The following is a 23439-nucleotide window of genomic DNA, read 5'->3' as shown; positions in this document are numbered from 1 at the left end:
TATCCTCAACACCTCATAAGCTGCAAATTATGAACTGATAGATCTTTTATAAATCTATTCCACTTACTACATTGGTGATACCTAGCAAGATGAAAGCAGCTTAACTGTTGATCTTGGCAAGATGCTGTCACTGCCACCATGTGGTCAGTAATGACATTGTTCATATTTTCAGGTTGTGGAAAGATCTGTCAGTAAATGCCCAGCCCAACTATCAAATGTCATGTATGACCTCTACTGTAATGTGTAAAACCTCAATGGGCTGATATGCCTGCTGGCAGATGTTTAATGATGGAATCTTACAGTTAGCTTCTTCACACAGCACAAGTACATTTCGAGCAATGCACAAAAATGCTGCAGGAGCTTAATGGGCCAGGCAACATCAGTGGAAGAAAGTGTATAATTTTGGCTCAATATCCTTCATTAGAATATTGATAATTTCCTTTCATAAACTGCTCAGCTCCTCCAGTCTTCTGTGTTGCTCCAAATTACTAGCATCTGCAGTAACTTGCGTCGTTATAAACGATCGGTTAATCTGGTCCATAAAGTATCCTCTGTCAAAGGACATCCTGTGAACCAGAATAACTGGGTATTTAGGCAGAACATCAAAACAAACTTAGCCTACTTTCAGACATGAAAGCAGCAATATATCTGTCTATGTGAAGATAGTCAAACTGCAGCTTAACAGTGGAATATGTACCAAGTTGCTGAAATCAGTCCCAATTGAGTGTAAAGGGTTGCTGAGCTCTTTATATCCAGAGGCCTACAAAATTTCTTAACAATGGAACAATTTAAGCAAATCAGCAAAACAGCCTAAGCTGGCATCAAGCAAGCCCCTGCTGGCCTGAATCAGAGACCAATTAACATTTGATAATGATACTGTACAGAAAAATGGATTTCAGATGACATTCGGTGATCAGTTCATCACTGATCCCAAGAAAATGTAGGCTCCAATACAGTACTGGAAAATGTGGGCAGCCATCAACAGGAGCCAAACTATCTGTGACACTGCTTTAGGTTCAAGTAAAATGTAAACCAGCGTGTGTCTAGGGGAAAGAAACCTGTTGTCCATACATTAATAAACCATTTTGGTTATGACAATAATCCTATCATTTCCTTAGCTAGTTTGATACCTGAATTTAAACTCCCAGCCACAGTGGTAGAATCTGAAGTCTTCATTCTTCTAGATCAAGCAAAGATCCATCACTCCCAGATGAGCTCAGTACCTATGTACACTTTGATAGGGAGAACCATGACACACCCACACAAGCCTTCACATCTCCAATGATCCTATAATTTTAGCCTCAGAGACAGAGATACAGGCATCCTTCAAGAGGTTTAGTCCAGATGGTGTATCTGGCCAAGATCTGGGTGGAACCAACCGGACAGAGTATTTACAAACATATTCAACCTCATTTCGGCAGCCTGAGGTTCCCACAAACTTCAAAAAGGTATCTATTGTACTGATTTCCACAAAGACCATGGTAATCTGCCTTAACGACTACCTGGTAGTGCTTACATCAAATATAATGAAGTATTTTGTGAGGTTGGTTATGTTGTGAATCAACTCCTGCCTCAGAGAAGACCTGGATCCACAAATTTGCCTACTGCCTACAGCAGATGTGATTTTATTGCTTCTGCACTTTGCTCTGAACCACTTGGAAAACAGGAACTCTTATGCCAGATTGCTGTTCATTGACTGCATCTGGACATCGAACAGCATCATCCCATTCAAATTCATCAACAAACTTCAAGTCCTGGGCCTCTGTACCTTGACCTGCAACTGGATACTTGACTTTCTCATAGGCATACATCAGTCAATGAGGATTGGTAACATCTCCTTCCTGCTGACCATCAATACTGGTGCACCTCCAAGCTGCATATTCAGCCTTCTATTCTACTTTCTATACACACGACTGTGGTTAAGTACAGCTCCAAAGTCATCTTCAAATTCAATGACACTACTGTTGTTGGATGCATCACCGTTGATAACGAGTCAGCTTAATGGATCGAGAGAACACATGATTGAGTGGCGCCAGAAGAACAGCCCCTTGTTCACTGTCAGCAGAACAAGAGAGCTAAAGGTCACTTCAGGAAGAAAGGCAAATGTGCACCTGTCTACAACGAGGGAACAGCGGTGGAGAGTCAGATGCTTTAAATTCCCGAGTATTAACATATTGGATGACCTGTCCAGGGCATAGCACATAAGATGCAGTCATAAGGAAAGTGTGCCAGCATCTTTACTTTCTAAGAAGATTAAGTTCACAAAGCACTCTGACAAAATACTCCTGTTGGGAGTATCCTCACAGGTTGCATAATGGTTGGTAACAGCGATTTCAATGAGCAGGAATGCAGAAAGGTACAATACTGGATTCTGTCCAATACATTATGGGCACATCCCTTCCCACCAGTGGTAGTATCTATAGGAGGCACTGCCTCAGAAAGGAATCATCCATCTTCGAAGATCTCCACCATCTGGAGCCATGCTATCTTTTCATATTTCCATCAGGTATAGAGACCTAACTCCTACACCACCAGGTTCAAGGCAGATTTTACCTAACAATTCAGTTCCTGAATTAACCAGCAAAACCCTAATCACTACAGTTTAGCAACAAAATGATCACTTCGCTCATCTTGCATTAAAATGGGTTCCTTCCTGTAAGAATTGTGTATAGTAAATGTCTTTCTTACTTATATGTATGATGCTTTGTGCTCGTGATGCTACTGCAAATTTTCACTCGTGCCTATGACAAACGACTTTGACGTATACATTCAGTTATGTGAGTAGAAAGCTTATTTGGACTATTAAACAAAAGCATGTAAAAAATCATTATTTTTATTTTTGCTGCATATATATTTCGCGATAAAATTAGAATCCAGCATATCAGCTGAAGGAGCAAATTGAAAGTGCCATTCTGTTCCTGAATATGGCCGACAGGTTGAATTTGTCAATATGGTTGCCTGGGGAGTGAGGAAGGAGGGTGGTGGACAGATTAAGGAACAGTTTGAAACAACCTGTTAAGTTAACCACATACTATTAGAAATAATAAGATATTTATTTGACAGAAAAGAATGCTTATTGCCCAAACAGAACTAGTGATGAAAAAAGACAATATTTTAAATTAAGGAAACCACATCCATTCTAATGATAACTTAAAGCATTTGTAGATAAGTCGCAGTTACTGGGAAGATGCCAGGTTTGATCAACAGACTGTTTTATTAACAGGTTTCCTTCAGAATGATGAGAAAGTCACTCACTTTCGACACAAAATGGGTTGGGAAACAGGTACTGCCTTTGGTACAGGATTGTCAATTCCTAATCAACCCATGTTAAATACACACATTTCTTCCCAACAGTACTAAACCGATCACTTGGACAGGTCACTCACAAACATTGCACATTTTAAAAAGTCTGGAAAAAGGGTTACACACACAAACTGCTGGAGGAACTCAGCAGGCCAGGCAGCATCTATGGACAAGAGTGTAGTCGATGCTTTGAGCGGAGACACTTCAACAGAACTGGAAAAGATACTGGAGACACTTCATCAGAACTGGAGAAGATGAGTTGCCATAGTTTCATAGTTAGAAGGTGGGAGGAAGGGAGGAAGAAACACAAGTTGCTAGGTGTAAATGGTGGTGGTGGGGGGGGGTTTGGAAAAAGGTGAAGTGAAGAGCTGGGAAGTTGATTGGTGAAAGAGGTACAGGGCTGGAGAAGAGGGAATCTGATAGGACAGGAAAGAAAAAGGGGAGGAGAAAAGGGAGGTGTCAGGCAAGTAAGGAGATAAGGTGAGAGAAGGAAAAGGGAATGGAGAATAGTGGCTGGGGGAAAGGGGGACGTTACCAGAGGTTTGAGAAATTGATGTTTATGCCATCAAGTTGGAGGCTACCCAGACAGAATATAAGATGTTGCTCCTCCAACCTGAGTGTGGCCTCATCGTGACAGTACAGGAGGCCATGGACTGCCACGTCGGAGCGGGAACTAGAAGCAGAATTAAACTGGGTGGCTACTGGGAGATCGTGCTTTTCCTGGTGGATGGAGCAGCAAATCTATCTTCCCAGCTCTTTACTTCACCCCTCTCGGTTTCACCTATCACCTTGTTTCTTTCTCCCTTCCCATCTCCTAACTCTGACTCCTCATGTTCCTTCCCACTCCAGTCCTGATGAAGGATTTTGGCTCGAAACATCGACTGTACTCTTTTCCATAGATGCTGCCTGGCCTGCTGAGTTCCTCCAGCATTTTGTGTGTTGCTTGGATTTCCAGTATATGCAGATTTTCTCTTGCCTATGGTTGGAATAAGGGTATATTAGAATATATTTCCTATAATCCTATAAACTTGATCTTTTGTAAACAGGGCTGTAAGATATTTTAATCCATTGGCTGGAATAGGTTTACATTACACTAACTTGTAGTTACAATACTCATTTGAAGAAATATCAGGTGACCATGTTAAACATTACAGGTTTTAAATGCATCTTTGTTAATTCACCTCAATGTTCATTTACTAGATCTCAAATTGCACCGCACCCTTGCTTTCTCTAAATGGCAGCTACTAGCGAGATGAAATTCATCACCAGAGTGATGGGAACCTCGTCCATTCATGTGAGACTGCCTGACTTCAGTATACTGTACTATTCTTGCATTGTTAAACATCAGCAAAAGTATTTCAAGATCATAGGTGAGCAGGCAAAGAGAAATAAATTCAGATTCTGGAGCCATGAAGTAACCAAAAGCAACTATCAGTGAAAGGTCTGCTGCTCTGCTGCACAATACTACATCAATTCAAATTTTAATTTACTCTTGACTTAAAAGCTATTTTCAAAATAAACTCACCAATCTGTGAATTCAGTACATGGTAAGCCTTTGGTAGGGGAGCTCCAAATATCATTCCTCGCAGTTTATCCATTTGTGGTGCCTTGTTTTGAAGGCCTCCAAACTTTCCATTGCTTCGTATTCTATCTCCATCTCTGGTCAGCAAAGTAGGGCAGTGGCTAATTTTCACAACCTAAGTTTATAACATAATGCTTCAAATTTCTGAGTAATAACAATTAAAAAAAGAACACTGTTAAATACAAATTTGAATTATTCATGCCAGTTAACATGGTTTATGGAAAATAATATATATTTCAGATCAATGGAAACATTGTTAAAGACAATAAGCTATGTGTCAGTGGTTGCAAAGGCAAAGTTTTATGCATTAAAAAACAGAATATCTTGAATCTACCTCTTTTCGATACTGATTCGCAGCATTTAAATTGTCCAAGATAATTGTATCTCCAAGAAGCATCCCAAATACTGAAAAACAAATTTTCATTTTAATAGAATGCCTTTTTCAAACAATTAAATATTGCAAATGCTAAACTCACTGGTTTACACACTATAAACCAATGTGTAATAATTAACAGTAATACTGAGTTTCCCCACAGGATGATCATAAAAAATTTAAGAATAGCATTAATGGCTGGCATACTGCTATTCACAAAATTATTTGCAATTTCAATATTATAATTGCACACACAAGGAAAATGCATTGCAGCATTTTAGAAGAAAATAGATCAAGTGCTTCACAGTCCTTTCTGGAAGCTGAACATAGGGCATGGATAATGGCAACCCCTCATCCAAAACATTAAGCTCCTACTCTCGAAAGCTTGCATTAACTCAAGACTTGGGAGTGAAGAAGTCATTCTTGCTCACACTCAATCTCCTTCAACCACTAGTCTCTTCATTTCAGCCAGTTTTTCACACTACATCTAAAACTCTGCTACATCCTCAACTTTTGACTCAAGCTGAATGAGTTGAGGTTATATCACTCAGTCTTGACCAACACATGGAAAAATCGGAGGGCATTCCTCTCTTCAGCTAATTCTGCGTCCAAGCCAAGAAACTTACTTTTACTGTGCAAGCTTGCCAATAAATGTCACAAAAATACCTATAATTACTAGTTCTAGGGCAAGGAAATTTCAAACACATGCATGGCACATGCAGTACTTAAGTCACTTTTGAACAGAATTGGTTTAAAAGTACCAATCACAAAAGCAATCATATCTTAAAGCTAACCATCTTTCAAGTTATTAGACTATAAGACATAGGACCAGAAATATGGCATTCAGCCCAATGACTCTGCTCCACTATTTCATCGTGGCTGATTTATTATCGCACTCAACCCCATTCTTTTCCCTTCTCCTCATAACCTCTGATGCCTTTACTAATCAAGAATCTATCAACCGCCACTTTAAATATGTCCGATATCTGGGCCTCCACAACCATCTGTGGGAATGATTTCCACAGAGTCACCACTCTCTGGCTGAAGAAATTCCTCCTCATCTCTGTCCTAAGAAGGAATGTCCTTCTATTCTGAGTAAGATTCTATTCATAGTTTTCAGCATGTATTCAAATAAATTCTTTTTGAATCCATTGAGAACCTAAAAGGCCATCTCTATTGAAGAGCATCAACAACACAGGAATAAGCTATCTGCTAATATGAAATATAATTAGTAAAAAAAATTTATTAAAACAACTACCTTTCAGAAAAATAAAACCCAGATGGTTATAATCAATGATTAATGCTAAATATAAAATTATACAATTATTTTAGGTTAAAACAAAATTGGGACAAATATACTTTACCCATTCGACATTGTTCAACATTTTCTGTGAAAATTAGTAGGTCACGTGCAAATATTGGGTTTCCTTCAGGCTTGAAATGGCATTTTCCATTTCGCATGTGAGGTAATGGTCTACAATTCACAAAAAAGCAAACCTGAGCACTTACATAAAGAAATTTAAATAGCATTTAGCAGCAATTTACAAAATTATGTAATTTATTAAATACATTTAACATTTTATATTTCTTCCCTCAATACAGGAGCTAATATTTGCTTAATTTACCAAGTGCATTTTGAAATGACATCTTGAACTCTTACTACCTCCCCAAAATATGACCAAAGGAATATAACTATCAACCACAAGAAAAATTGTAGTTGTAATACATGAATTCAGTATAATCATAGTCTGTGTTTTTAAAAAGCAGTGCAACTCAAATTTAGCAAACAACTAAATGAGAATTGAAACTTCTGTACTAAGCTTCATACAGTTTTTAGACTGTGCTGTTTCCAGATGTAATAACCAATTAAGCCCAATACAAATTTTTGTCTGAATATAGTATTAAAATAACAGTATGTCGTGAACTAGTATTTAACTCCAAATTTTAAGTTAAATGTAAAATTTAACCTAATTAATTCTGACAGCTTCATCAATACGAGTCTAAAATTCATGACTCATCAAACTGTTTTTAAATTATAATCCGGTACATATTTAACATGTTGACATTTTAATGCATTTTCTAATGTCCCTTCACAAAGCTTGTTCAACTGGTTGAAATTTCAGTTAACAGTTTATACCTATTACTATCTGGAAGGTTTTTTCTATATATAGAATCAAGTGGAAGTACTTGTTGACGACCCTGAGTTTCATCAAAGATACGTCGTGCTGCATCTGTGGTTAAAGTAACCACACAGTCCATATCACTAGCCATATGCCATGAGATAACCTTGGCTACCTCATCATCTTCTATCATTGCCAAGTGTGCAATCTGTAATTAAAACAAAAAAAAAAAATATTTTCATTAAGGAATTTAAAACAAAGTGTCATAAGCCATTAAAAAATAACAATTGTGACAAATGAAGGAAAAAGTTGTATTTCATTGGCAAGGTGGGAGCATGCACACTAATGCAAGGAGGATTAGAATAGTTAAGCACACCATTTTGGCAAACCCTAGCCTCTAAGAAATACTGATTAAATAATAGCCTCAATTTCCTTGACAAATGCACCAGGTTCAATGCCTTTCTAGTAAAATAGCTACCAATATACAAAGCTGGTTTACTTTTAGGTACATTAGACAGTATTAATTTGTGGCAAAGGAGGAATACAAATGAGCACAAATTAAAAGCATCAGCATTTCATCAATAATATTGGTATTAATTGGTTTGAACTAAATACAGTTGGATTTTTTATCCTCAGCCGGACTGTGCAAGTTCTATAATGCAGAGTTTATAAACCATTCGGTAATTATAGTGATCATACCTTTCCTAAAATGTCACTGCTGTTCCTAGAATAATTTGGCAGAGAACATGTTCTCCTGGGCAATTTCATTATCCTCTCTCTTTCAATTTTCATCTGCTTGATGACTACATCAATATCTTGAAGCTACATTGAAGAAAAACAGTATTTTCAGCATGTGGTTTAGAATGAGGGGGGTTAGAGAAGAACAGCATTTTAAAATGAAACACACTATACAATCTGCCATAAAGTCTACAACTTGCACTGAATTCTGATATGATATCTAAAAATAACAATTGAAATGTACAGTTATATAAAAAAATTATGAACCCTTTGCAATTACCTGGTTTTCTGCACGAATTACTCATAAAATTTGGTCAGATCTTCATCTGTCACAATAATAGAAAAACAAAACTGCCTAAGCCAATAACATACAAACAATGGTACTTTTCATGTCATTATTGAACACATTGCTTTATCATTCAAAGTCCAGGCTGGAAAAAGCACATGAATTCTTGCATTTAATAATTGGTCGAATCTCCTTGAGCAGCAATAACCTCCACCAAACGTTACTTGTAGCAGCTGATCCGACCTGTACAACGTGAAGAGGAATTTGAGACCATTCCTCCATTCAAAACTGTTTCAGTTCATCAACATTTGTGACTAACCTTGCATGGACAGCCACCTTCAGGTCATGCTACAGCATCTTAATTGGGTTGAGGTCTGGATTTTGATTTGGCCATTACAAAAATTTTCTTCTTATTATACCATTCTGTTATTTATTTACTTTTGCGTTTTGGATCTTGTCTTGTTGCATTATCCAACTTCTATTAAGCTTCAGGTGACAGACTGCTACCATGACATTCTCCTGTAGAATGTCTTGATACAATTTTGAATTCACTGTTCCCTCAACGACTGGAAGCGGTCCAGGCCATGTTTCTGCACAGCTGGATGAGGTTTTAGTGTTTGTGTGCAGTGCCCTTTTCCCTCTAAACATAGCAGTGTGCATTTCTGACAAAAAGTTCAACTTTTGTCTTATCTGTCCATAGAACATTGTTATAATAACCTGGGCCTCTGTACCTCCCTCTGCAATTGGATCCTTGACTTCCAAACAGGAAGACCACAATCTATGCGGACTGGTGATATCTCCTCCTCTCTGATGATCAACAATGGTGCACTCAGGGGTGCATACTTAGCCAACTGTTCTACTCTCTCTATACTAATGACTGTGTGGCTAGGTATAGCTCAAATACCATTTATAAATTTACTGATGATACAACCATTGTTGGTAGAATCTCAGATGGAGAGAAGAGGCATACAAGAGTGAGATATGCCAACTAGTGGAGTAGTGTTGCAGCAACAACCTGGCACTCAACGTCAGAAAGATGAAAGAGCTGATTGTGGGCTTCAGGAAGGGTAAGACGAAGGAACACACATCAATCCTCATAGAGGGATCAGAGGTGGAGAGAGTAAGCAGTTTCAAGATCCTGGGTGTCAAGATCTTTGAGAAGCTAACTAGGTACCAACATATCATATAACCATATAACAACTACAGCACAGAAACAGGCCATCTTGGCCCTACTAGTCTGTGCCGAACGCTTACTCATACCTAGTCCCACTGGCCCGCACTCAGCCCATAACCCTCCATTCCTTTACTGTCCGTTATACCTATCCAATTTTACTTTAAATGACAATACCGAACCTGCCTCTACCACTTCTACTGGAAGCTCGTTCCAGACAGCTACCACTCTCTGAGTAAAGAAATTCCCCCTCGTGTTACCCTTAAACTTTTGCCCCCTAACTCTCAAATCATATCCTCTTGTTTGAATCTCCCCTACTCTCAATGGAAAAAGCCCATCCACGTCAACTCTATCTATCCCCCTCATAATTTTAAATACCTCTATCAAGTCCTCCCCTCAACCTTCTATGCTCCAAAGAATAAAGACCTAACTTGTTCAGCCTTTCTCTGTAACTTAGGTGCTGAAACCCAGGCAACATTCTAGTAAATCTTCTCTGTACTCTCTCTATTTTGTTGACATCTTTCCTATAATCCGGTGACCAGAACTGTACACAATACTCCAAATTCGGCCTTACCAATGCCTTGTACAATTTTAACATTACATCCCAACTCCTATACTCAATGTTCTGATTTATAAAGGCCAGCATACCAAAAGCTTTCTTCACCACCCTATCCACATGAGATTCCACCTTCAGGGAACTATGCACCATTATTCCTAGATCACTCTGTTCTACTGCATTCTTCAATGCCCTACCATTTACCATGTATGTCCTATTTGGATTATTCCTACCAAAATGTAGCACTTCACACTTATCAGCATTAAACTCCATCTGCCAACGTTCAGCCCACTCTTTTAACTGGCCTAAATCTCTCTGCAAGCTTTGAAAACCTACTTCATTATCCACAACGCCACCTACCTTAGTGTCATCTGCATACTTACTAATCCCATTTACCACCTCATCATTCAGATCATTAATGTAAATGACAAATAACATTCGACCCAGTACAGATCCCTGAGGCACACCACTAGTCACCAGCCTCCAACCTGACAAACAGTTATCCACCACTACTCTCTGGCATCTCCCATCCAGCCACTGTTGAATCCATTTTACCACTTCAATATTAAAACCTAACGATTGAACCCTCCTAACTAACCTTCCGTGCGGAACCTTGTCAAAGGCCTTACTGAAGTCCATATAGACAACATCCACTGCTTTACCCTCAACAACTTTCCTTGTAACCTCTTAAAAAAATTCAATAAGATTTGTCAAAAATGACCCTCCACGCACAAATCCATGCTGACTGTTCCTAATCAGACCCCGTCTATCCAGATAATTATATATACCATCTCTAAGAATACTTTCCATTAATTTACCCACACTGACGTCAAATTGACAGGCCTATAATTGCTAAGTTTACTCTTAGAACCCTTTTTAAACAATGGAACCACATGAGCAATACGCCAATCCTCCGGCACCGTCCCCGTTTCTAATGACATTTTAAATATTTCTGTCAGAGCCCCTACTATTTCTACACTAACTTTCCTCAAGGTCCTAGGGAATATCCTGTCAGGACATGGAGATTTATCCACTTTTATATTCCTTAAATGCGCCAGTACTTCCTCCTCTTTAATCATCATAGTTTCCATAACTTCCCTACTTGTTTCCCTTACCGTACACAATTCAATATCCTTCTCCTTAGTGAATACTGAAGAAAAGAAATTGTTCAAAATCTCCCCCATCTCTTCCGGCTCCACACATAGCTGTCCACTCTGATTCTCTAAGGGACCAATTTTATCCCTCATTATCTTTTTGCTATTAATATAACTGTAGAAACCCTTTGGATTTATTTTCACTTTACTTGCCAAAGCAACGTCATACCTTCTTTTAGCTTTTCTAATTTCTTTCTTAAGATTCTGTTTACATTCTTTATATTCCTTGAGCACCTCATTTACTCCATGCTGCCTATATTTATTGTAGATATCTCTCTTTTTCCTAACCAAGTTTCCAATATCCCTTGAAAACCATGGCTCTCTCAAACTTTTAACCTTTCTTTTCAACCTAACAGGAACATAAAGATTCTGCACCCACAAAATTTCACCTCTAAATGACCTCCATTTCTCTATTACATCCTTCCCATAAAACAAATTGTCCCAATCCACTCCTTCTAAATCTTTTCGCATCTCCTCAAAGTTAGCCTTTCTCCAATCAAAAATCTCAACCCTGGGTCCAGTCCTATCCTTCTCCATAATTATATTGAAAGTAATGGCATTGTGATCATTGGACCCGAAGTGCTCCCCAATACATACCTCTGTCACCTGACCTATTTCATTCCCTAACAGAAGATCCAACACTGCCCCTTCTCTAGTTGGAACCTCTATGTACTGCTGCAAAAAACTACCCTGCACACATTTTACAAACTCCAAACCATCCATCCCTTTTACAGTATGGGCTTCCCAGTCTATGTGTGGAAAATTAAAATCTCCCACAATCACAACCCTGTGCTTACTACAAATATCTGCTATCTCCTTGCAAATTTGCTCCTCCAATTCTCGCTCCCCATTAGGTGGTCTATAATACACCCCTATAAGTGTTACTACACCATTCCCATTCAATTCCATCCAAATAGCCTCCCTAGACAAGCCCTCTAATCTATCCTGCCAGAGCACCGCCATAATATTTTCTGTGACATTCAACGCAACACCTCCCCCTCTTGTCCCTCTGATTCCATCACACCTGAAGCAACGAAATCCAGGAATATTTAGTTGCCAATCACACCCCTCCCGCAACCATGTTTCACTAATAGCTACAACATCATATTTCCAGGTATCAATCCATGCTCTAAGCTCATCCATCTTTCTTACAATGCTCCTAGCATTAAAATAAATGCATTAAAGAAATACTCCACCTCTTCCTCTCTGTTTATCTCTAACAGTACAAAGAACTTTACTGTCTTCTTTTTCTTCCTTCTCCCATACATCTGTTCCTACCCTCTGGTTCCCCTCCCCCCCCCGTATCTAGTTTAAATCCACTGGAGAATCTCTAGCAAACCTACCTGCAAGAATATTTGCCCCCTCCAGTTCAGATGTAAACCATCCCGCCGGAACAGGTCCCACCTTCCCTGGAAAACTGCCCAATTATCTATAAATCTGAAGCGCTCCCTCCTGCACCATGTCTTCAGCCACGTATTGATCTGCACTATCTTACTATTTCTAAACCCACCTGCACGTGGCACTGGTAGCAATCCTGAGATTGCTATCCTGGAAGTCCTGTCCTTTAACTTGGCACCTAGCTCCCTAACTTCACCTTTCAGGACCTCCTCACTCTTCCTACCCACGTCATTGGTCCCTACATGGACCACAACATCCGGCTGCTCACCCTCCCTCTTGAGAATACTGAGAACTCGATCCGAGATATCGCGGACCCTGGCACCAGGGAGGCAACAGACCATCCGGGATTCTCTATCTCTTCCGCAGAACCTCCTATCTGCCACCCTAACTATAGAATCCCCTATCACTACTGCTCTCCTCTTTTCCCTCCTTCCCTTCTGAGCTGAGGGTCCAGTCTTGGTGCCAGAGACGCAACCACTGCAACTTGTCCCTGGTAGGTAGTCCCCACCAACAGTATCCAAAACGGTATACTTATTGTTGATGGAAACGGCCACAGGGGTGCTCTGTTCTTCCTGTCTATTCCCCTTCCCTCTCCTGACAGTCAGCCAACTACCTGTCTCCTGACTCCTAGGGGTGACTATCTCCCTGAAACTCCTGTCTATTTCTGCCTCTGCCTCCCGAATGATCTGAAGTTCATCCAGCTCCAGCTCCCTAACACGGTTTGTCAGGAGCTGCAGCTGGATGCACCTTTTACAGGTAGAGTCATCAGGGACAGCTGTACTCGCCCTGACTTCCCACATACTGCAAACAGAGCACTCAATTGCCCTAACTGCTGCCTCCATTACCTACTCCTAAGCTAATTAGATTAATTAAAGATTACCCGGCCTTACCTCACCTGGAGTGAAGCTCATACTCAGCCTCTGCTCGCTATTTAAATTCCCCCGCTGATCTCAGAGGATGACTTTCACGCGCCTGCGCAGTCTAGCCTCTTTGCCCCGATCAGTTAAAAAATCACAGCTTCTCTCCGAGCTTCTTTTACCTCTTCCGCCTCTTGCTTCGATTTAAATATCGATGCAGTTATAAAGCAGGCAAGACAGCGAATATACGAGGGGTGATTGATAAGTTCGTGGCCTAAGGTAGAAGGAGATGAGTTATACAGCTGTCGTTACAAGCACATGCAGTTCAACTCTTTGAGTGATTATACAGAAAGTTTGAAGTTAATAACTCATCTCCTTCTTCCTTAGGCCACAAACTCCATGACTGCTGGACTAAGTGCGTAAATGTAGGAGGGGACCATGTTGAAAAATAAATGTGCTAGGTTTTCTAAAATTAACTTCTTCTACCTTAAGGTCACGAATGAATCACCCCTTGTACTTCACTAAAAGCTTGAAGAGATTTGGTATGTCAACAAATACATTCAAAAACTTAATTAGATATACCGTGGAGAGCATTCTGACATACTGCATCACTGTCTGGTATAGTGGGTGGGGTAGTTGCTGCACAGGGCCTAAAGAAGCTGCCGAGGATTGTAAATTTAGTGGGTTCCATCTTGGGTACTTAGTCTACAAAGTATCCCCAGGACATCTTCAAGGAGCCGTTTCTCAGAAAGGCAGCATCCATTATTAAGGACTCCCAGCACTTCAGGGCATGCCCTTTTCGCAATGTTACTATCAAGTAGGAGGTACAGAAGTCTGAAGGCACACACTCAATGATTCAGGAACAGCTTCTTCCCCTCTGCCATCTGATTCCTAAATGAACACTGAACCCATGAACACTACCTCATTTTTTAATATATATTATTTGTTTTTGCACAATTTTTAATCTATTCAATATATGTATACTGTAATTGATTTACGTATTATTATTTTTTTTCTTCTTTTATATTATGTATTGCATTGAACTGCTAAGTTAAATTTCATGGCACATGCCGGTGATAATAAAACTGATTCTGCTAATGAGTCTGACATTGTCTTAGAAGTGTTGTAGAACATCCAGGTGGCCTTTTGCAAATGTGAGATGTGCAGCAATACTTTTTTTTGGAGAGCACTGGTTTCCTCTGTGGTGTCCTTCCATGAACAACATTCTTGTTCAGTGCTTTTCTGATAGTGGACACATGAACAGAGACTTTAACAAGTTCCAAAGATATCTGCAGGTCTTTTTCATCTCCTTCAGCATTGCATGTTGTGCTCTTCGTGTGATCTTTGCAAGACGCTCAATCCTAGGGAGAGTAGCAACAGTACTGAATTTCCTCCATTTGTAGACAATTTCTCTTACTGTGGACTGATGAACACTTGGGTCTTTAGAAATGCTTTTGTAGCCTTCCCCACGCTCATGCATCTCTACAATTCTTCTAAGGTCCTCTGAAAGTTGTTTTGATCAAGGCATGGTGCACTTAAATAGATCATTCTTGAGTTAGCTCTGTTAGTAACCTAACTTTGCATGTCTTTTTTATAAGGCAAGGCACTTCTATAAGCCACACCACCAATCTCATTTCATTGATTGGAACACCTGACTCCAAACAGCTTTTCTAGAAGGCATTACCCCAGAGGTTCACATACTTTATTGAACCTAGACTGTGATTTTTAAATTGTGTATTCAGTTTTGATGAGAAGTACAATTATTTGTGTGTTTTCTTAGTTTAGGCAGATTGTGTTCATCGATTATTGTGACGATGAAGATCAGACCTTTTATGAGTAACTGATGCAGAAAACCAGGTAACTGCAAAGTGTTAACAAACTTTTTCCTGAACTGTATATAGGAAAGGATACTTTACAAGTTTTGAGGACTTATACCCCGTTTCAGTAATATTTACATATAATACATCGACAAACAGCGCTACATACAGTGATCATTAAATCAGTTTCTATAGGCAATTTAAAATTTAAACAGAACAAAAACCAGGATTAAAAAACAAGCTAGTAAATCAGAGAAAGCTAGTAAAAATGGTTAATGTGGAATGCTATATTGGATTAGAAGTTTGCCAATACTCTCTGGCTGCTTTGCATTTGCTGTTCAACAACGAACCCTGTAGAACTCCTTTATTGCTGACCAAATCCATGGCAAGCTCCACGTTCATCAACATACAGGGAGGTCCTATGACCAACATTTCACAGCTTGGAAATCCCTGATGTTTCCTGGCTGTGTTCCTTATAGGGATGGGGAGTGGCCTTGTCACAAATTTTCCAATCCCGAACCCATTTTCCCACACAGCCCCAAAAAATGGGACAACAGAGATATCAGGGGTTCCATGTCAATCATCTGAAAGGCAATGGGGTGAAGGCCCAAAAAACAATACAAATATTAATAAAATAATTATGTTAGCTTTTGAACTACATTTGTGTGTCAGTTAATATACACCCAATGGCCACTTTATTAGATACAGATGTGGAGCCTGCTGTGGTTTTCTGCTGCTGTAGCCTATCCACTTCAAGGTTCAATCTGTTGTGTGTTCAGAAATGCTCTTCTGCAAACCACTGTTGTAACACATGGTATTTTGAGTTACTGTCACCTTTCTGTTAGCCTGAATCATTCTGGCCTTTCTCCTCTGACCTCTCTCATTAACAAGGCACTTTCCCACAGAACTGCCGCTCACTAGATGTTTTTATTTTTTGCACTATTCTCTGGAAATTCTAGAGACTGTGGGTGAAAATCCCAGGAGATCAGCAGTTTCTGAGATACTCAAACCACCTCCAACAATCATTCTACAGCCAAAGTCACTTGCCTTTCTCGGCCGCTCAGACGTGCTAAGTGTTGGTATCAGAGCCCTACTGAAGTTCAGAAGAGAATAGGAGAGAGTGAAAAAGGTGCAGATTCAGGTAAGGACCTGTGCAGGTTAGGTTGGCATTGGCGCCAGAGGCCTAAACTCAGCAGCAAACAAAAGGAGGGTAGGGTCACGGAGAGCAGTCATTTTCCGAGTGTTACAGTGATAGAGTGGGAAGGCTTTGTCTACTTCCCACTTCGGTGAGAACAGGCAGAGGCACAGCTCCGAAGCTTTTCTTTTAGTGCAGTCAGGATGGAATGCTCATCCTGTCAGATGTGGGTATTCTGAATACCTTACAGCTTCCCTAATGGGTGCATCAGCAGGAAGTGCACACAAACTCAGCTCCTGAATGACTGGGTCAAGGAGGATGTACGAAGGACCATTCGAGAGGCTGATGACATTATAGATTAGACTTTTGAAGAGGTAGTCATATTGAGAGTACAGGCTATAGACAGTATGAGAGTGACTACCAGGAAAGATAAGGGCAGGGCTCCCCTGTGACCTTTCCCCTCAGCAACAATTATATTTCCTTGGATACTGCTGGGGGAGGGGTAGACGACTCATTAGCACACAGCAGCAGCAGCAGTCAGAGCAGCTAGGCTAGTGGCACCATGGCCAGCTCTGAGGATCAGCAGGGAAGAGTAAAATCAGGCAATGCTATAGTGATAGGGACTCTATAGATAGGGGGACAGACGGGAGATTCTGTGGTCACAAAAGAGACACCAGGATGAGTGTTGTCTCCTGGGTGTGAGGGTCTAGAATGTGTCAAAGCAGCTGCAGGATATTCTCAAGGATGAGGGAGTTTACAGCCAAACGTCCTAAACAGTGACTACATAGAGTTAGGAAAGAGGTTGAAGAGAAGGACCTCTGAGGAAGTAATGTATAATTATTCTCAGTGGCATGGGCTAGTGCATGTAGGAATGGAATGTTGGAATGGAAGAACGAGTGGCTGAGGAGATGGTGCAGGGGGCAGGGTTTTAAGTTCTTGGATTATTGGAACATTTTCTGGGGAATGGGAGACCTGTACAAGAGGGACAGGTTGCACCTGAACTAGAGGGGAGCCAACATCCTGGTCAGGAGGTTTGCTAATGCTACCTGGGAAGGTTTACACTAGTTTTGCAGGGACTGGGAAGCACTAAGTCAGTAAGTGAAGGATCCGACAGGAAGGTAGAAGTCAGGGAAAGTACTGAAAGATAAAATCAAAACAACAGGTATGATGTTTAGATTTTACTTTTCAATACTTTCTCCGATTTCTACATTCTTGTCCAGTAAGTCGGATAGTTTGAAGTCTGTGTATTTTAATGCTAGGAGTATTATGGGTAATGGTTATGAATTTATAGCATGGATCAGTACATGGAACTACGATGTTGTGGCCATTACAGAAACTGGGTTGTGAAGGGGCAGGAATGGGTGATTGATGAACCAGGTTTTCAAAGTTTTAGGAAAAAATACAGGAGGAGGTAAAAGGGGGAGGGGCCGTTACACTCCCAATCAGGACAATATCAAAACTGTACTCAGGGGAGACATAATGAAGGATTCAGACACAGAGTCCATTTAGGTAGAACCCAGGAACAGGAAGGGTGCAATCACACTGACTCCCTCAATAGCCACTGGGACAGTGAGGAACAGATATGTAAGCAGATTAAGGAAATGTGCAAAAAAAAGAGGGTTGTTGTCATGGGGGATTTTAATATAAACTGGAACCTCCGTAGTGTAAGGGGTTTATATGGGACATAATTTGTTAAGTGTATCTTGGAGGGTTTATTAAATTAATCCAACAAAAGGAGGGGCTGTATTAGGAAATAAGCCTGGCAAATGTAACTGAACTTTTAATGGGTAAGAAGTTAGGGAATAGTGACCACAACTCCTTAACTTTCAGGAGAGCTATAGATCAGGATAGGTAAGGTCCTTGCAGGAGAATTTTAAATTAGAGTAGGCCAAATTATGAGGGCATTAGGCAGGAACTAAAAAGAGATAATTGGGAACACCTTTTTTCTGGGAAGTCCACAACAGAAATGTGGAGGGTGTTTAAAAACCAATTGCACAGAGTACAGGAAGGGTACATTCCTGTTAGAAGGAAAGACAGGGATGGAAAGATTAACAGAGCTTTGGATGTCCAGAAAAGTGATGGATTTAGTCAAGAAAAAAGGAAAAGTACATAAAACTTTGAAAGTTAGGATCAAATGCAGCGCATGAGGAATATAAAGTCAGAAAAGAACTAAAGAAGGGCAATAGGAAAGCCTGAAGGGGTCATAAAAAGTCCTTGACAAGTAGGATTAAGGTGAATCTGAAGACATTCTATACATACATCAATAGGAAGAGGATAATTAGGGAGAGTAGACAGGGAGTATAATTTTTCCCCGAGGGTTGAAATGTCTAATACTAGAGGGTGTGCATTGAAGGTGAGGGGGGTAGGTTCAAAGGGGATGTGAGGGGTAAATTTTTTACTCAGTGTAGTGGATGCCTGTATTGAGCTGCCTGCTATGATGGTAGAGGCAAACACATTAGAGGTTTCTAAGAAACGTTTAGATAGGCACACAAATGTGAGGAAGATGGAGGGACATGAACATTGTATAGAGAGAAGGGATTAATTTTTAGGAGTATTTGATTTACTTTTTAGCTGGTTTGGCACAACACTGTGAGCTAAAGGGCCTGTTCCTGGGCTTTACTGTTCTGTGTTCAACGTTCTATCATATTTCTTCTCCATTCTGATGCTCGAACAATAACTGAACCTCTTGATCATGTAAGCATGCTTTTATGCACTGAGTTGCTTCCGAGTGATTGGTTGATTAGATATTTGCATTAACAAGCAGCTGTACAACTGTACTTAATAAAGTGGCCACTAAGTATATTTTGGTTTCTTAAGGTTGTCATAGATACTAGGAATGCTCCGAGTGGCAGGCATCTCAAATAGCCTCTGACAACCAAGGGCAGCTCCTGACCTTCATATGTGGCATAGCTATTAAACCTGGCGGAACTATTTCTACTGAGAGGAGAAGGGACAAAGGGGCAAAGGTGGGTTAGTGGCAGCTCATCTAGAAGGAGGAAAACACTGACTTTAAACCTCCACTGCTTTGCTGCTATACCTACTCAAAGGGAGTACTTCAGGAATAAACGCCAAGGTCAAAATCTGGAGCTGGAGATTCTAAAGCAGTCCTATGTTGAGTTCAACGTTGACTGGCAACTTCCGTGACACTGCTGGTGAAAAACTGTTTTAGTCTCTGCACTTCTTTTGAATTCATCTGCTGTGCGGAAAGCTGCAGGTGGGTGAATGTCTTTGATAGGATAAACCAAGGTGACCATGAGGAAAAGCCATATAAACAAGGTTACATGGTCAATTATGGGAGCAGGTAGGGGTGAGAAAATAGACAAAATAATTCTGGGATTGTGAATTGCAAAACAGGAGCACAAGCTCAGCAGGCTTTATCGTTATTTCCTTTCGTCCTGAAAAATCAGGTCCTGAAACATGTAAACAATGCATTTCTGATATCTGCATGAAGTGGAGGTGCAGGTGCTAAAAATTTGCATCTCTAGACCTTATTTGGAAAGATATCTTTGGATTCCTGCTGCACACACTTGGGAGTGAAAAAAAATGATTTAACCCATTTTAGTAGTTCCTAACAACACAAATACAAATCATAAATGAGAAAATCTGCAGATGCTTGAGGGACTCACAGGCCAGCCAGCATCTATGGAAAAGAGTAAAAAGTTGACGATTTGGGCCAAGGTCCTTCAAGACTGGAGAAAAAAAGATGAGGTCAGAGTAAGAAGATGTGGGGGAAGGGAGGAAGAAATACAAGGTAGTAGGTGATAGAAGAAAGAGGAGGAGGGAAGTAAAGAGCTGGAGAAGTGGGAATCTGAGAGGAGAGGACAGAAGGCCATGGGAAAAAAAGGGGAGGAGCACTAGAGAGAGGTAATTGGAAGGTAAGGAGATAAGGTGAGAGAAGGAAATGGAAATGGGGAATAGGTATTACCAGAAGTTGAGAAATCAATGTTCATGCCATCAGATTGGAAGCAACCCAGACGGTATACAAGGTGTTGCTCCTCCAACCTGAATGTGCCCTCATCAGGGCAGTAGAGGCGGCCATAGATTGACATGTTGGAATGGGAAGTAGAATTAAAATGGGTGGCCACTGGGAGATCCTGCTTTTTCTGGCAGACAGCAAAGTGGTCTCCCAATCTATGAAGGGTTTCACCAATATATAGCAGGCCACACAGGTGCACCGGACATAGTAGGTGACCCCAATAGAATCACAGATGAAGTGTCGTCTCACCTGGAAGGACTGCTTGAAGCCCTAAATGGTAGTGAGGGAGGAGGTGCAGGGGCAGGTGGACCACTTATCCGTACAAGTGGAACAAGTGCCATGAAGGAGATCTGTGGGGAGGGACGAATGGACAAGACAGTCTCGTAGGGAGTGTTTCCAAATGATGGAAGTTATGGAGAATTATGTGCTGAACTGCCATCAACCTCTTAATTCCCTCACCTCCTATTTCTACCTCCTACCCAAGATCCCCAAACACAAAGTGCACTGCAGAAGCTGTGGTCAAATCAAGACGTACAAAAAAGCTGGATGAACTCAGCAGGTCGGGCAGCATCCGTTGAAAGGAGCAGTCAATGGATGCTGCCCGACCTGCTGAGTTCATCCAGCTTTTTTCTACGTCAAGATCCCCAAACTTGCCTGTCCAGGTAGTCCCATTGTTTCTGCTTGTTGCTGAACTTGTATCTGCATACCTTGACTCAGTTCCTACCAAAATCCATGACACTTCACACAGTTTTGATCTTTCAATGATTTCATGTTCCCTGACCCCAATCATCTTTTCACTGTGGATGTCCATCAACACCTCCAACCCCATCAGGAAGGCTTCAAAGCTCTCAGTTTCTTTCTAGACACCAGACCCAACCAGTTCCCCTCCATCACCATTCTCTACCATCTGGCAAAACTGATTCTCACTCTCAATAATTTCTCCTTCAGCTCCTCCTTCAAACAAAACATGTAGCCACGGGCACTTGCATGGGTCCTACCTATACCTGCCTTTTTGTCAGCTACACAGAAATGTCAATGTTTTAAGCCTACACTGGTATCACTCCTCAACTTTTCCTGTGCTACATCGATGACTGCATTGGTGCTGCTTCCTGCATCCATGCAGAGCTCATCGACTTCATCAGCTTTGCCTCCAACATCCACTCTGCCCTTAAATTTACCTGCTGTATTTCCAACACCCCTTCCCCTTTCTCGATCTCTGGAGACAGCTTATTCTACTGATATCTTTCATAAACCCACTGATTCCCACAGCTGCCTGAACTTTCGCTTTTCCCACCCTGTTACTGTAAAAATGCCTTTTCATTTCAGAACTGAGGACATGCCCTTCAAAGAAAGGGGTTGCTTTTCCTCCACCACCAACGCTGCCCTCATCTGCATCTCTTCCATTTTGCACACGTCTGACCTCACCCCATCGAGAATAGGGTTCCTCTTGTCCTCACCTACCACCTCAATTTCCACTGTGTCCAGCACATAATTCTTTGTAACTTCTGCCATCTCCAATAGGTTCTGCTTTCCAACAGGAATAACTCCCTATGTGGCTCCGTTGCCTATTTATCTTTCCCCAGTGATCTCCCTCCTGTCACTTACCCTTGCAAGCAGAACAAGTGCTTCATCTGTCCCTACACCTCCTCCCTCACTACCATTCAGGTCTCAAACAGTCCTTCCAGGTGAGGCAACAGTTCATCTGTGAATCTGCTGGGGTCATCTGCTGCGGCTTCCTGTATATTGGTGAGACAGCTTCACCATCCACTAGAAAAAGCAGGATCTCCCGATGGCCACCCATTTTAATTCCACTTCCCATGTCAGTTTATGGCCTCCTCCAGTGCTGTGATGAGGCCACACCAAGGTTGGAGAAGCAGCACTTTATATTCCGTCTGGGTAGCCTCCAACCTGATGGCATGAACATCAATTTCTCAAACTTCTGGAATTACTCCCCTCCCACATTTTCACCATTCCCCATTCTCAATTCCCTCTCTCACCTGCCCATCACATTCTCTGGTGCTCCTCCACCTTCCCTTTCTTCCATGGCCTTCTGTCCTCTCCTATCAGAATTCCCCTTCTCCAGCCCTTTATCTCTTTCACCAATCGACCTCCCAGCTCCTTACTTCACCTCTCCCGGTTTAACCTGTTAGCTTTTCATCTTTTTTCTCCAGTCCTGAGGAAGGGACTCAGTCTGAAACGTTGACTGTACTCTTTTCCATAGATGCTGCCTAGCCTGCTGAGTTCCTCTCGAATTTTATGTGTTTTGATTACAATATAAAGATTATATTCCCTGTAATCTAAAAAGGGGAAAAGGAAAGTTTGATTAAGGTACTTCACAGTTTGGAATTTTGCCCGTAGCCTGTGACAATCCCAGATCTAAAGCAACTTTGTCTCAGTACTTGCATTGTTATTTACAGAAGTTATTCTCATGTTATGCTGACTTATACACTAGAAATACTTTATACATCACTTAAAAAATACATACATCAACTTACAGTACTGATTTCTGCAGGATTGATCTTCTGTTTTCGAAGTTCATTTTTCAAATGAGATTCCTTTGCTGTAGCTTCTTGTGCTTGACCTTAATAAGATAACAGTTCTAGAATTTAATCAGTTGCTCTGTATTCAATCATTATTTTCCTATTCTTTCTTTAGTTTTCAGGATCTGTCAATCACTCAGTGGTTTCTTTACCTAGAGAAGGTATGGTTGCCATAAAGGAAATACAGTCATGGCTCAATTGGTTGCTTTCTGGGATGACAAGGCTACTGTCCGGAGAAAGATCACGCTGCCTAGGTTTATATTCACTAGAATTTAGAAGAACGAGGAACCTACCTGAAAGTTACAGTGGTGCTAGAAAGTTTGAGAACCCTGTATAATGTTCACTATTTCTGCATAAATATGACCTAAAATGTGATCAGATCTTCTTATAAGTTCTAAAACTAGATAAAACAAGAACCCAATTAAATAACACA

At 40.8% G+C, this 23439-nt stretch overlaps 1 protein-coding gene across 2 annotated transcripts in view; it reads right to left on the bottom strand.

The window, feature by feature from the left end:
- The window catches only part of smchd1 (structural maintenance of chromosomes flexible hinge domain containing 1), a 185485-nt gene that overhangs the window by 10119 nt on the left and 151927 nt on the right, over positions 1-23439 (bottom strand). For both annotated transcript variants that reach the window (XM_073043659.1, XM_073043666.1), the window contains 6 exons: positions 22962-23047; positions 8078-8200; positions 7396-7586; positions 6623-6732; positions 5220-5290; positions 4829-5000 (listed from right to left, as the gene is read on the bottom strand). In XM_073043659.1, coding sequence (XP_072899760.1) covers positions 4829-5000; positions 5220-5290; positions 6623-6732; positions 7396-7586; positions 8078-8200; positions 22962-23047 — 753 coding nt within the window. The remainder of the gene's footprint in view (positions 1-4828; positions 5001-5219; positions 5291-6622; positions 6733-7395; positions 7587-8077; positions 8201-22961; positions 23048-23439) is intronic.

The sequence above is a fragment of the Hemitrygon akajei genome, chromosome 1 (genome assembly GCF_048418815.1).
Source record: "Hemitrygon akajei chromosome 1, sHemAka1.3, whole genome shotgun sequence".
Taxonomy (NCBI): Eukaryota; Metazoa; Chordata; class Chondrichthyes; order Myliobatiformes; family Dasyatidae; genus Hemitrygon; species Hemitrygon akajei.
Note: the sequence above shows the minus strand (reverse complement) of the source record. Positions and strands in the feature narration are given on the sequence as shown.